The sequence below is a fragment of the Gymnodraco acuticeps genome, unplaced genomic scaffold (assembly GCF_902827175.1).
Source record: "Gymnodraco acuticeps unplaced genomic scaffold, fGymAcu1.1, whole genome shotgun sequence".
Lineage (NCBI taxonomy): Eukaryota > Metazoa > Chordata > Actinopteri > Perciformes > Bathydraconidae > Gymnodraco > Gymnodraco acuticeps.
Genome location: NW_022992185.1, coordinates 523,047 through 538,581, shown reverse-complemented (window position 1 = coordinate 538,581; position 15,535 = coordinate 523,047). Strand labels below are relative to the sequence as shown.

The 15,535-nt window shown below is 42.3% G+C and overlaps 1 protein-coding gene across 2 annotated transcripts; it reads left to right on the top strand.

Moving 5' to 3' along the window:
- Positions 1-2,479: 2,479 nt before the first annotated feature.
- prmt7 (protein arginine methyltransferase 7) lies at positions 2,480-15,389 on the top strand. 2 transcript variants are annotated; one of them, XM_034205095.1, is made up of 17 exons: positions 2,480-2,740; positions 5,156-5,192; positions 5,316-5,465; positions 5,855-5,963; positions 6,126-6,238; positions 7,008-7,237; positions 7,333-7,513; positions 7,608-7,735; positions 9,752-9,890; positions 9,967-10,050; positions 10,158-10,205; positions 10,346-10,435; positions 11,333-11,494; positions 11,597-11,671; positions 12,141-12,301; positions 13,971-14,067; positions 14,666-15,389. In XM_034205095.1, exons 1-17 carry the CDS (start codon positions 2,646-2,648, stop codon positions 14,822-14,824), a joined length of 2,058 nt encoding a protein of 685 aa, XP_034060986.1. In that variant the 5' UTR covers positions 2,480-2,645; the 3' UTR covers positions 14,825-15,389. The 2 variants fall into 2 exon arrangements, with proteins under 2 accessions (XP_034060986.1, XP_034060987.1); XM_034205096.1 differs by having other exon boundaries at positions 2,500-2,789.
- Positions 15,390-15,535: the final 146 nt, after the last annotated feature.

Below are 15,535 nucleotides of genomic sequence, written 5' to 3'. Positions count from 1 at the left end.
AACCCTGCAGTCATGAGTCAACTGCTTTCCAGCTGAGCCACAGCACACACACTGAATCTCCCTGACAACACTGTAACATATTTATTCATGTTTTTTCCTACATGTATTTATGCTTGTATCTATTTATACTTATGACATGTTCCGACCTCTATATAAGTGAGGGTCTGAGCTCTCTTGATTCCATCATGTCACCGGGCCCGGGTACAGGAGGGGTAATATGGTTCTTATTATACATCCATGGGTATTATGAGCGTTGTGGTTCAACCGACCTGAATGGCTTCCTGAAGCAGTCACGTGGTATCGACAGGCAGCGAGGCTTCGTTTGTCATCGGTGACGTCACAACCAGTTATGCCCCATCTTTCCTGATGTTTGGCAGACACCTGAGTACCTGTAGGATTAGGGGTGGCCTATCAACAACCTCAGCATGACCTTAATGGGTGGGTGAAGGACCATCAACAGAGGCTCTCACTGGCATATAGCTGGGCTAAACAAAAGATGGGTAATGCAGCCTCCCAACACAAACAACAGTATGACAAGAGAGCTAGAGCCTTACCACTGTTACCTGGGGAGAGAGTGTGGGTGCGTGACAGGAACAGAAAGGGAAGAGGTACATTGTGTACATGGTGGGATTCTAAACCTTATGTGATTTTGGAACAGGTGGGAAACACTGGGGTGGTGTATAGGGTTCAGCCAGAGACTGGGGGCCGTGAACAAACCTTTAAAAGTGTGTACAGCCCCCCCCCAGCAGATGTTCACTCTCCTGTGGAAGAACCTGCCACAGAGACTCAGACTGTCAGAACCAATGTTCTATGGGTTCCTACCTGCTGTAGTAGCTGTACTCCCTCCAGAAGTAGAACAAGCAAATGACCCACGACGCTCCACACAGACTAATGTTGGTCAACCACCGGTGCGTTACAGAGACTAATGGTTGCAGGGACTGGCAACATTAAAGAGTGGGAGGATGTCACATGGCAATGTATTTTAATGATTCATTATTGCATGGTTTTATGTGTGTTTTATACCTTTTTTATTGTGTGTGTTTGCCTTTTTGTTTGCAGTTTTGCTCTCTACCTGATTTAAAAGAACCCTTTCCCTCCATAAATTATTACCCCTCCCCCTCCTTTACATATGTAGAAAATAAACGTATTTGAGATACGTTCATAACAAACATAACGTGGGAGAAAATACGTTTCTGGCTAAACGTAATTGAGAATGCAGTTTAGTTCTGTGGGAACGTCATTTTTAGGAGGCAGGGGTGGAGTTTGACAAAGGATTACTCAGGAAGTACACAGTAAAAGTAGCTACTTGATTGTACTTGTGCTACTAGTCAAAGTAGTACTGAGTTCAACAGTATCAATTTCACTAAGAACTTATTGTAAAAAATCATTTTATCTCATCAAAGATGGCAGAAAACATGCATTATTGTACTCAGGGGTGGAGTTTAACAAAGGATTACTCAAAAAGTACACAGTAAAAGTACTTGATTGTACTTGTGGTAGTAGTCCTGAATCCAACAGTACCAATTTCATTTACAACTTATTGCAAAAAATAATTGTATCTCTCATCAAAGATAGCAGAATACATTCATTTGTGTACTCAGGACAGGAGTTTAAACGAGTATTACTCAACAAGTACACAGTAAAAGTACTTGATTGTAGTAGTCCAAGTAGTACAGAATTCAACATAACTGATTTTATTAAGAACGTATTGCAAAAAATCATTTTATCTTTCATCACAGAAGGCAGAAAACATGCATTATTGTACTCTGGAGGGGAGTTTGACAGAGTATTACTCAAATAGTACACAGTAAAAGTACTTAATTGTATTGTGGTAGTAGTCTAACAAGTACTGAGTCCAACAGTACCAATTTTATTAAGAACTTGTGGCTAAAAATCATTTTATCCCTCATCAAATATCATTGATTGATTGATCAAATATAGCATAGCCTCAGCTCTTGATGAACTAGTGCTGTCCGTTCCAGCGACAGCCTTTGTATTTTCAAGAAGCTTTTAAAAACTCACCTTTTTAAAACATCTGTCTATAGTTCATATATTTTAGTCTTAAAATTATATTTCTATTCCTAAATACCATTAACATATGTCAGTGAATTGGAAGAACGTATGAGAGGCACATAGTGACATGAGAATATTAGAATAAATAAGCAGCATATAAAATAAACTCTGTTTTAGAAGCTTTCTTAGAGAAATATTCACTCCAATCCAAATAAATGTTTTGTTAAGTGGAGAAAAGCTTTTATTTATTCACTATTGTTCAAAGAAAGAAGGCATCATACCTCATATAGCAATTAAATTGAACAATGTAGCTAGGGTCCTATGAATGTGGTCCTACGACTGCGGTCCTGAAACTGCCAATAACACCCAGCTGCAGCCTGCCAGCCTCCGGAATTGCAGGAACATGCTACCATAGATGTATAATAAGAACATGCTACTCAGTATTTACTAAAAATAGAGGGCAGTCACGTGACCGCATGAGTGTGACGTCGCTGAGAAAGATGGCCGCCTCCATGGAGACAATGCTGTTTCTGTAAATCAGTTTACTTTTTAGATTTGTGTAGAGTAGTGTAATAAAACATATTTTATTCAGGCATACATTTCACCTGAGTATTATAGCAGTTGAGGCAGAGATGAAGACCTTCTGTGGCAGAGCCAACCCCACAACCGGAGCCCTAGACTGGGTGGAGGAGAGCGAGGAGTACGACTACCACCAGGAGATAGCCAGGTAGCTACGAGTTAGCATAACACAGAGAGAGATGCTGCACAGCTCAGAGGTAATACAAGTATGTAATATAGTACTTGGATTCTTTAGGAGCTCTGCAAACACTTCAAACCATGAGAGCAGTTAAATGTGTTTTATGGTGTGCTGAGGAGAAAACAGTATTGATTCTGTTCAGGGCCGGTGTTGTGCCGTAGGTTGAAGGCTGGCCGTAGATTGAAGCCCTGTTCGCGGGGACGCGCAAAGGTGACGTCATCGACTGTATTGAGCGTTTGCCTCGTTTTCTAAGCTTTTGAAAGGATAAGATGTCTGTCAGTAGATTATAGTCCTATTTCTTAAAACCTTCTCTGTTGTTTAAGTGTCTGATACTTGATAACCACGAATAGTAAGCAATGATATAACAGTAATAATATAACATAATGATAATGTCATACTGTTATTTTCAAACAAGCCTAAAAGATAATGTGTTCAAACTGGCTTCACTCGCTTTAATTGCTCCTTTGAATGTAATGTTCCTCTGTGGTTTCCTACTCAACACATGTTTGTATTGTAATGCCACTCATATTTTATTTTAAGGTGACATTGAATGTTTTGAAAGGTGCCCTAAATAAAGTGTATTATTGATCTTATATCTGTGCCTATATCACACTATTAATGTTCCTTATTTTAGACTAGGTTAATCCTGGTGTCCATAGGGACGATCTGCACTGTTCTCTATAACATGTTCAGCAGAGCAGGTATTTCTCCTGCCAGATATGGCACCCCCCCTACAACTTTCTCCAGGACAGTCACACCGTCACCAAAATCACACTGGTGTTTGCTGTCTCCCTCTAGTTTGTGCTCACCAAAGCATTTTACTCTGGGCCCTGCAGGTGAAAAACTAAAGAGGGGCTGACAACTAAAGACACAGCCACGCAAAAACTGCGGCATGTGTACGGCTCCTTATGGGTACTGCAGTTTGTGAAGTCCCGGCCCGGAGCGGCGTTCTGGTGCTCTCCGGCAGAACTACACCCTTGTCAGACGAGACATATGACACGTTAGGCTCGTGTTTTGTTCAAGGACCCTGACCGTGGCCAGGAAAAACAGGCACTCGCTTGTTTAATTATTTTGCGGTCTAGATTTCTTAAATGTTTTTCGTTTTTGCGTGTGTTTATAAATTACCTCGAGGGCTGTACCAAATGGTCTCGCGGTCCATATACGGCCCGGAGGCCGGAGGTTCCCCACCCCTGATCTAAACACTCAGAGTGCTTTACCTCACCTGAGCTGAGGTTATCCCGAGCTTGAATGACACACAGAGACCAATCAAGGGCTTTGATTTATGATCTGTATGACAGTGGCCATGTCGGCAGGCCACATCATGTAGACAGCCAGTCACCCCTGTGTGAGGCAGGCCACATTTGTGCAGCGTTGCGTTCACAATACATACATAAAAAATAAAAAATCCTCAGGCCAGCAGGCCACTTAACATCCACGCCATCGGGAAACCCCCCGGTCCTCCTGATGGCCAGTCCGGGACTGGGTACAGGAGGCGTAGAGCAAGGGATCATTGTCCACAAGTGAATCGATCGCAGATGGCGTCGCGGACGGAAAAAAAAGAAAACTAAATGGGTCGCGAAATATACTTGGCGGTCGTTAATATACCTGGGCGGCCCGCCCAAGTCAAGTGTATGTGTGCGAAACCCTGCACATAATATGAGGGATATAGCCTAGTTAATGGCAAGAAACATATTCAATAACAGGCTCCTCAACAATTCAACATACAATATACTTAACACAAGTTAAATTCGGAAGCAAAAGAGTGTTATACAATAGTGCAAGTGACAATGGTGCAGGTAAAGTGTACGAATGGCAAGAAACAAGCATTCCTACTTTATTTTGAAATGCTGCGTCCTCATAGTCTATAACTCAATACTACTCGTATACATACATACCTGTCTATCTGTGTAGATCATGTGTGTTTTCATGTAATTACATTGATATCTGCACTGTAGCATCATTAGCATCAACGATGACAAATGAGTACACAATTTGATCATTCTAATGATGAATGATAGTGGTGTTTTTATTTAGACATGAAAAAACATTGTGAGCAGAATTAATTGCATTCTTTTACAGCTCTAAAATAACACTGTGGCTGATGTACACATGGATAGTAACATATCAATGACAAGTTATTAAAGAGCAATATATCACAATATGTAGGATGTTTTTCCAAATGAAAACATCACAAACTGAACTTTCCCAAAGAACACAAATCAGGAGTTATCAGACGTTGACCCTTTTTAACAATGTTTCATCTACAGTAAAGTATTGCTTGAGGAGATTTTCTTCAAGTTACTGAAACAGTTGCACCAATAAATGCAACCCTGGTCCATCTGAATCTGTTTCCATCTGGATCAACTTGTGATGTTTTATTTTCAGGTCCTGTTACGCTGATATGCTTCATGACCATGACAGGGTGAGTGCGTTAACCTTCATTTCAATTTATTCACCACACTTGCTCTGTTAAATTGGTCTTCAGAGCACCTGCTCTTCTTCAGTGTGACACTGACAAGGCAGCTGATGTACTTTGTTCCTTCAGAATCTGAAGTACTACCAGGGCATCCGGGCGGCTGTAGGCAGAGTGAAGGCGCGGGGTGAGAAGGTCATCGTCCTGGACATCGGGACAGGAACAGGCCTGCTGTCCATGATGGCTCTCACTGCAGGAGCTGACTTCTGCTTTGCTGTGGAGGTAGAGATAGTACATGACCAGGGGCAATTTGTATTCCCCCATTCTCCCCATGTATCTACAATGATGAAAAGGGAATATGTGAAAGTACATGTTTTAAGTAACTTAAAACCAGGCTAAACGCTATCCCAACAGTGATGTCATGGGGTCTTGAGGTTATCTGTAAAACAGCAAAACCCAGATTCTTATGTTGTGTAAAGTTGGTTTTTAATGTATACCAAGAAACAGTTCACATCTTGTTACTGTTGCACGTATTCAGTAACTCAATCATGGTTTTAGAAGTTTTAGCAGACACAATTAATTCACTTGCAGTTTTACCTTATAGTATAATTAGACACACTGCTACAGTTGTCATGTCTCTGTCTCATCTTCTGTTTCCTCTGTATCTGCAGGTTTTCAAACCGATGGCAGAGGCAGCACAGAGCATCGTGAAGAAGAACGGCTTCTCTGAAAAGATCAAGATCATTAACAAACACTCCACTGACGTCACGGTGGGGCCAGGTCAGACACATACACAGCTGCATGAATACTGATGTCCCTTTGACTGCTGGGAGTTACATGCATCTGTCATTTATACGATACAAAATCTGATTCTCTGGGAAGAGAGGTGAAGAGATGTTTGTTGCTTTGTCTGTGTTGATGACGTGTTGTCATTTATTACAGATGGAGATATGCAAATGAAGGCCAATGTTCTGATCACAGAACTGTTTGATACAGAGCTGATCGGTGAAGGAGCGCTGCCCAGCTACGCCCATGCTCACCAAAATCTGGTCCAGGTGTGTGTATGTGTTTAGTTCATTATCTCAGCCCGGCATGTTTGTATCTGTGTCCGTCTGTCTGTCCCCAGCTTATGCAGCATTTTACTGGACTGTATGCTTAAGGTCCCTCCGAGGTCGACTTGATTCAAATGTCATGAAAAACACATCTCACTCACTGTTTTATATTGTCATTGATTGCTGACTCCTGTGAAGCAGTTGGTAGTGTCTGCAGGGGTTGCAAAATGCATTTTCCTTCTACTAGCTTGGCTAAAAACAAACCTTACTTGGTCTGTTTGCAACCCATGTTTTTCCTTTGGCTTGGTTTAAAAACTGGCAATTTGGGCCTCGGTATAGCTCACCTGATATACTGGGGTTCTTTCCCTACTATGAGGACCCAGGGTCGAATCCGGCCATGGGACCTTTTGCATGTGTCATCCCCCCTGTTTACCTCTTTCAACTCTGTCTTTCGAATAGGCACTGGTGGCCCTAAAAATAATCTAAAAACATTTACAAAATAGCTGACAATTCCATATATTATGATAACAATTAAGCACAATACAAGATTAATACATCGTTTTTGTGGTATTTGTCGCCAACTTGACTTTGAGGGAGCCGGGAGGGAAAATAGAGTGAGTTCAACTCTTTGTTCTTTGTGAGGGGACAGGGAAACGATCCTGGCTGAATGACTATTTTCAATAAATGAATACACAAGGTGCAGACCATGTGTGAAATGTGTAATCTGGCTGGTGGTCAGTTGTGTGTCATCATGTGCCCATCCCCCCTGCAGGAGGGTTGTGAGGCGGTCCCGCACCGGGCCACCGTCTACGCCCAGCTAGTGGAGTCCGAGCTGCTGTGGAGCTGGGCTCAGCTGCAGCCGGTGGAGGTGGAGGGGACCCGCCTGGTCCCGCTGCCTACTGGGGGCCCCTGTGCTGGAGCTCATGCAGTATGCGACATCCAGCTGAGCCAGGTGCCCCCCCACAGCTTTACCCCGCTCGGTCCTCTCTGCACCATGTTCAGGTATGAAAGTAAGAAACTTGTTCTGCAATTTAGTTCTCTTGACATTAGTGTTTCACACCCTGCCCCCCCCCCCCCCCCCCCTGCCCCTCTCTCAGTGTGGACTTTAGTAAACCAGTCAGCAGCGCCTTCCAGTCCCATAGCTCTCAGTTTGTGGCTCAGGCTGGGGGGCGGGCCCAGGTGGTCCTGTCCTGGTGGGACCTGGACATGGATCCCAGTGGAAGCATTGTGTGCACCATGGCCCCCAGCTGGACATACAAACAACCAAAGACGGCTCCGGTGAGTTTAGGACATGTTATGTTCTGTTGCTCTGAGTCAAGCTTTCTCCCCCCCCCCCCCCCCCCCCCCTGCTGATCTCTGTGTGGTGTTTCAGTGGAGGGACCACTGGATGCAGAGTGTGTACTTCCTGCCTGTCGAGAGCAGCGTGTCAGACGGAGAGGAGCTGCGCCTGACCGTCTGCCATGACGACTACAGTCTGTGGTACAGCTTACAGTCTCCCAGGTAACAGCTCACAGACAACATATTGTTTGTTTGTTTAGAAATACTGTTTGACCGTCTCCTGCAGGTCTGAATAGTGCAACATAAACTGCAACACTTTTTATGCACACCCAGTGACAAGCTATCAAAGTGCTGCTCGGTGCCAACTCACAGGAACAAGAGTGTTAGTTTTAGTGATATTACCCAGCAGATGGACTTTTGGTTGTTTCTATTTATTTCCATGGGTCAGTCATAACCATTGAGTCAAATGGGAAGTAGACTTTCTCTCTTTGACTGTTTAATTTAGTTCTAATTTCTACAGTTATCAAATAGCTTCCTCCCTCCCCAGATTCAGATACATCTGCAAAAGTTTTGTTCCATAAACCACAACTGCTTTTGATGTACTGTTGTGTTTTTGTGTTGTTGCTATTCAAAGTGATATTTCTGTGAACCCCAAAAAGAATGAATCATGAAGACATATTGCTCAATGAGTAGATACTGCAGCATGTGGTGGGGATAGACTGTGATATCAGCATCAGATAAGAAAGCAGGCGCTCGTCGTCACAACCACTCATTTCGAGGACAACTGTTCCCTGATTATCTTATTAAATAAATATTCAACTGGGCAAGATGGTTTCATATTCATAACCGACACATACAATGAAACAGATTTAAATCCTTTTATAAACACTAATTCTCACACTCACTATTTTTCTTTTGGCTTCAGGACATTTTGAAGTTACTAATAAGCTCACAGAGACACACAGGGTGTTTCTCAATCTCGAGTAAAGGCTCCTCCAGAGCCACTATTTCAAGCATACTACGTCATCGAGTGCCGCCGAAGGACTGTTCCAATGTCCAGCATACTTGGAATTCCACCGAGCCCGGCGTACTTCGTTTGGAGAAATGTCGAGGCTGCACATGTGTAGACTCCGTGGTCTTAAAATCCCCACAATGCTTTGCGCCAGAGTCCTGCATCGGGTCGGGTACCCGTGGGTACCCGCGGGTACCCGACGGGTGACCCGCAAAAAAGGTGATTCGCGGGTGGTATTTTTTCAAACGCTTTTTTCTGGGTTCGGTTCTGGGTAAAACAAAGATGATGCGGGTCGGGTCGCGGGTGTTGCATAATAAATATATTAAAATAATAATAATTTAGTTTAATGTTTAAATCCTCAGACCTCTCCCCCGCGGGACCGCGCATAATCATAACCTCTGCAGCGCATCAATCTGCTGCTGAGCGCGCCACATTCGAAATGGCTGAGGTGAAGCTCTCTAGCGGAGAATACAGCATTTTCAATAATACTTCCTCAAGAGCGAAATCCAACGTCTGGGAGGCTTTTGGTGTCATCCTAGATGGAGAAAATAACCAACATCCCACGCTTTCTGAGACAAATATGCAACTGCGTGTGTTAATAATTGCACGTTTTCACTGCTCATATAGGCTATGCGGGTTCGGGTCGGGTTACGGATCTTGGGTCGGGTTGCGGAACTAATTGGCAATATGTGCGGGTGGCGGGGCGGGTTCGGTATTGTACGTCGCGGGTGCGGGGCTTGAGCGGGTCTGGAAAATCAGACCCGTGCAGGACTCTGCTTTGCGCACGGCGGAAAATGTAAGGCGGGGGCCTCTCATATGACGCACACCTGCACACTTGCTAGCCTGTTCCACTCTTCGTTTTCTGAATACCAGGAAGTATTCTTGCCTCGCTTCTGAAGCAAGACGCTCGGAAGACATGTGCTACCAAGCAAGCGTACTCGCGATTGAGAAACACCCACAGGATACATACTAATTTCAATCTAGCTTCTACCAAAGCCATTAACTGCATTCCACTTGATGGTTAAACCATCTGTTCTCTGCTTGTACATTCCCAGTCTTACACAGAATGTACAGTATACAGTATAATAAAAGTAAATATTTTACTATATAAAGTTGTCAGCAATTATTTAACCTAATCATTCACGTATATGATGTCATGTCAAGAAATGATTTCCCACTATCTCCCATGGAAAGGAGTAACTAATGGTGTGTGTTGGTGTCCTCAGCCAGCAGAGCTCACAGAGCGAGGCTGCCCCCTCTCGGCCCTGCTGCACCTGTCAGGCTCACCTGGTTTGGAACAGACCGCGTTTCGGTGAACTCAACGACAGACGGCGCACAGAGAGCTACGTCAGCGCTCTGCGCAGCGTAAGTGACGCCCCACATGAAAGTGAACTGTGCATGAGTGAATGCATTGTCTGAGGAGCTGCTGTGTTCCCTGCAGGTTCTGAGGGAGGACAGCGTGTGTCTCGGGGTCAGCGATGGAAGTCTGCTGCCGGTGTTTGCTCACGTGCTGGGAGCCAAGAAGGTACTCCTCTTTGAACATGTGGGCACATACTACACCTTCACAATCCAAATGCCATACTCAGACTGTTAGTGAACTGTCTTTTTAATCCCTGCCTCTTTTTGTCTTAGGTCTACGGTTTGGAAAACTCCAGAATGTCTAAACAGGTCATTGAGCAGGTAAATAAGAAACTTTACTCCAGTGCTCTCTCTATGAGAACACACAGATGAGCCTTGATGTTTTTACACTTTGCCTCTGGAGCTTTGTGTTTAGGATCCTCAGTTTCAGGAGTGTTGATGCTACATATGTGTCTCTGCAGGTGTTGGAGGCCAACTCGATGAAAGGAGCGGTGGAGTTGCTGGAGATCAGACCTGAGCAGCTGAGCAGCAAGGATCTAGGAGGGGAACAGGTACAGCAACTAGCCTTTAGTAATGTCCATTCCTTTCTTTATTCATTATTAAATAATGTTTTTATAATTCACAGTGTAAAACACAGCGTTATATTCAAGTCACAGGCTGTGATAATCAATCAAAAATGATGCTTTAACCATCTGATAACTGTGATGCAATAATACTGGGACATACAGAGGCTTCTGGACGCATATCTTACGAGAAGGCATTTCAATATAGGCTCTATAAACTTAATAAATATACTTTACACTGTGCTTATTTTGACCAGCTAAAATCTAATATTGCTTGGCATTTCTCCTCACCATATGTAACTCCTGATGGCAGACAGGAGATCTCACACCTATTAGGGATTTATTACATTAATTTGTGATAATTTAAACATCTTACTTACAGTCAACTAAAATCTGTATAAGTTGTTATTGGTTCAAACTAAATCTGCAAATTGACAAATGAATATCACCTTTTTAAAGCAGACCTTTGATTCCTTTACTTCATTTAATTAAAGGCTTTGCCACAGCAATGTCATTACAAAAGACCCACGGAGGAGTTTTCACAGTTCTGCTCAACTCTCACAGCTCTGCACTTTTTACTGACTCTAAGGACATATCTAATCTAGTCAAAACGTGTCTGCACTCCAAAAAATGATATGACTTCTAATATTATTTTTTTTAGTAAAGTCTAATGTTCGAATATATTATTGAGCAGCTCCGGAAAAATTGGTCTCTTAATTTTTCCAAGAGCTGTCTGTATAGATTAATAGATGGGACTTAGCTAAACAAATCTTATTAAAGGAATTTATTAAGATATTCTTCGGGCAAGGGAGTGCCTTTATCTATCTCACCACATGCCAGGAGTGTGTCCCTCAGAACAGTGAGTGTGACGCGTCTCTCCTGCAGATCTCAGTGCTGATGGGGGAGCCGTACTTCAGCACCAGCCTCCTGCCCTGGCACTCCCTATTCTTTTGGTACTGTCGCACGGCGCTGGCCGGTCTGCTCCGCCCCGACGCCGCCATCCTGCCCCGCTCCGCCACTCTGCATATGGCCGCTGTAGAGTTCCAGGTGACACAGATCCAGATATTTTCAAACTGTTCTTGTCAACCAGTAACATTCGAAAACAAAGCATAAAAAAAGTAAATAGTTTTGTATTTCTATGTTTTTTAGGATTTGTGGATGATACGAGCTCCGTGTGGAACATGCGAGGGCTTTGATGTCACACCCATGGATGAAATGGTGCAGGTAAAATGATAATTTCATTTCTGTTAGTGAGCAGTCTTTACATCCATTGTTATCTCCCATCAAGTGTATGTTTTCATAATGGGAAAGAAATGTCTAAATCAGAAGACAGAATCATGAGGGAAGATGGACACTACATTCATTTACTGTTTGTTCGTGAAGACACCTGCACAAGATGTCTGCGTGTTATAGGATAAGGTGTAGAGAATGAGCACTATAAATATGGGATTGGATATTGTAGTAAGATTTGAGTATGCATCCCAATAATTGTTCCTTTTTAATTGTAATACTTATTCCACCACTGCCCTACTACATACAGTTTGCGTTGATGATGATTTTTTTCATTACTGGTGAGGAAAATGTATATGTCCATGACCTTCAGCTGAAATGAAGGGGCCCTGTAATGAGTCTGAGGTTACTGCCCTGTGTTTTTTCGTTTTTTTTATATACTTAATCACATCTGTCCTTGTAGCGATCTCTGGATTTTCGTGAGTCTCTTGAGGCGGAGCCCCACCCTCTGTGGGAGTATCCATGCCGTGCTCTGACCCCGCCCACAGCCGTCATGACCTTTGACTTCACACAGTGTGTCCCTCAACAGCCAATCAGCAGTCAGGGATCACTGCCCTTCACAAGGTACTGAGTTTTCTTCTATCACTGGATCACAAGGACAATATCCCAAAGTGTTAGAGTATACAGTACATATAAATGATACCTGCCTATAAGTAGATTGTGAGTTTACCGTGACCAAACATTTATTTAGGGTAAACTGATCCCTTCTATAGTCCCTTCTAAAGCTCACTGAGTTTGGGATAAGGACAAATAGCAGTATTATTTCTCCTGTCTAAATCCTGATCAGACTCGATACGCTTCTCCTTAATACAAAATGAAGCCTTATTCAATAAGCTTGTGGCCAAAAGTATGTCCATATTACTTGACATTTCACTTGACTTCTTCTTTTGGTATTATGGGGTGTAAAGAAAGTAGTAGCTTCCCTTTCCTGTCACAGTAATTAACATTCAGTTTAGGGCTGCAACAAACGACTAATTTGATAATCGATTAATCTATCGATTAATGAAACGATTAATCGACTATTCGAACTATTATGCCTTGCACAATTTCTCAAACGCTCTTATTTAGCCATCAACTTTTAGATTTAGCTTGAGGTTGTTTTAGGCATGTGGAAACTAACAATGAAGACAATAAAGATGAATACTTGATTCAAAAATACATATATTATTAAATTAACTAAACACATTTTGAACAAAATTAACATTGCTTTTTATTTAAATAAAATAAATAATATTTCACATCAAAAGAAACAACAATGTTTTAACAAATCGTATTATATGTCAGAACTGTAAACAGAATAGCTGAAACGTTAACAAAATAAAGAGTAACTCTGTTACCTCTAATCATTAACCCATGTTTGTATCATGTAGTTAACTCCGTGTGTTGCTGCTAGCATACATAACACCTGACGGGGAAACGTTACTCGTGGATGGGGCTACAGTGCTACTAGAAAGACAGTCGACCCGGTGCATTCCTCCGTCTGGATGTGGAGCACTTTTGATAAATGTTTAGACAAATTGCTCGTGTTACCGCCCTGACATGCTAAACTCTTATTGCACTTTTGGCAACGAGCATTCTCCACATCGAGACGGGTAAAGTTTAACCACACCTGGGAGCGCGTTCTCTCCGCCATCTCCTCCGTGTGTTGCTGCATGTAGCAGCTGTGTGTAAACTGCCCCGCCCCCTCGCACACAGACGGGGGAGAGAGATCTCGTCTGATCGAAAATACATCATAGACGCATTTGTTTATCTTTTTGCATATTAGAAACTAGTTGGCGACACTAAGACTGCGATATAATGTTTTTGTAGCAATAATACATGACATATATTTTTTAAATGTCTCCAGTACCGATAAAAAGACCAATAACGTTGGAGTTTAACGGCGCGTAAAACACATGTGATGACGTCACCAACGACTGAATTAGTTGGCAACTAATTTGGTAATCGATTAGTTGTTGCACCCCTAATTCAGTTGTTCACTGGTTGCTTATGTGACTAACTGTTTTAGGAATCTCAACAACTCTCCTCCATTGGGAAAAGATTGATAGAGACTAAAAAGCAGTGGCTAGTCTCTCTAGAGATAAGACTAGAAGGAGAAGCTAGAAGCTAGCAGCTGGAACTAGCAGCTGGAGCTAGCTACCTTCCATTTTCTGAGGTCCAACACAAAGGTCCGGTGTACTGCTCTCAACACTTTGTCATTGCAGATTTTAAGGCTGTTCAATGTCTGTTTCAGGATTGGTCGTTGCCATGGTGTTGCGCTGTGGATGGAATACCACCTAACTGATGACATCACTGTCAGTGCCGGTCTGATTGGACCAGTCAGTGAGCAGGTATCACATCATATTGGTCATCTTTACCTTGAGTTTGTTTTTCTTGTCTTTTGCACTCATTTTCATCTCTAATAGGGAAATTGAAGCTACAGCTAACTATCCTTTAAAAAAAGAAAAAAAAGAATCTGCTAGTTGTTTACTCCACAAACTAAAATGTAACCAAAAAATGTAAAAGTAGCATGCGCCTTTGACCATAGTTGTTGAGGAAATAGAGCTACTGCCTGCTGTTATATTCACATATATAGACTTTTGTAGATGGTAAATGATAATATAGATAGTAGATTTATAATACTTGTTGTACTTGAAGCAAGGCGTATCAAAGGTATGTTCATTCAAAAGAGCATGACCTGCTTTTTTTAATTCACAACTTAACATTTTTGTTATCGTTTTTCAACATCTTTTATTTTGGTTAGAGGTTTAATTTAAGAAAAGTTCAGGAAATAGAATCAACAAAAAACCTGACTAGTTGAAAATAGCTCAGCTGCCTATATTTCCTCAACGTCTCTGGCTTTGACCGTAAATGCACTCCAGTGTTTAATGTCAAATGAAAAAGCAATCTTCATTTCTTTTCTGACACGTTTCCTGTGCCTTCTTGCAGGGTGAGTGTGAGTGGAGTCGCCACAGGAAACAGGGAGTGTATTTCTTCAGGTCACCGGGGGAGAGCTCAGGTGATGGCAGAGCCTCGGTGTCTTACAGCTTCACCTTCGAACCCAGTTTAGGAGATATTAAGATGGACTTCAGCATCGAGGTTCAGTGATATGGAGACTGGGGAACAATATCTGAGGTTCAGCCATTATGGTGTTTAGTGCAACCCTGAATATTTACAGTCATTCATTTGAAGTGCATTTCATTTGCAGCTATTGAAGAATTTAGAAAAACTGTTAGTACATTGAAATCCTTTACATCAAAGGTGAGTCTCACTGAGTCTAACTTTTAGGTTTACTACAGCAAAAGAGCCAAGGAACTCAAGCTTGTATACCGGAGACATCCTGCAGCTTTTGTGATCGCACCTGTCTCACAATCCCACTGTTACTGTAATGTTTCATAAAGTTTTATATTGTTTGTTCAGTGTTGGAGTGCTATAATTTCCAAGAAGAAAGTTTACCTGTTCTGAAAAACAGACTGCAGAGCATTTAGCTCTAGAACACACTGCAGGGAAGGGAAAACCCCAAAAGCATCTGCATGTGTTCACCAATAAACACGTGTTGTGGTGCTAATGAGAGTTGAACTTTAAGTGATTATTGGCAGGGAAATAAATGGGATGTCCATACAAAGTTTTTTGTATTTAAATGAAACAAATAAAGGCAACATGTGATGGCAAACTGTTTCCCCTTACATACATAAATAATCTTAAAGGGGACCTATCATGCAAAATGCACTTTTGTACATCTTTTATACATGAATGTGTCCCCAGTGTGTCAGGGAACTCACCAAATGTCAGTAAAAACAACCCTCTCTTTTCCTCCAT

Coding starts and splice junctions, on each gene's coding strand:
- prmt7 (XM_034205095.1), top strand. CDS start 2,646: ATGAAGACCTTCTGTGGCAGAGCCAACCCCACAACCGGAGCCCTAGAC. Junction 6,239..7,007: donor CTCACCAAAATCTGGTCCAG/GTGTGTGTATGT, acceptor TCCCCCCTGCAG/GAGGGTTGTGAGGCGGTCCC. Junction 14,068..14,665: donor TTGGACCAGTCAGTGAGCAG/GTATCACATCAT, acceptor GCCTTCTTGCAG/GGTGAGTGTGAGTGGAGTCG.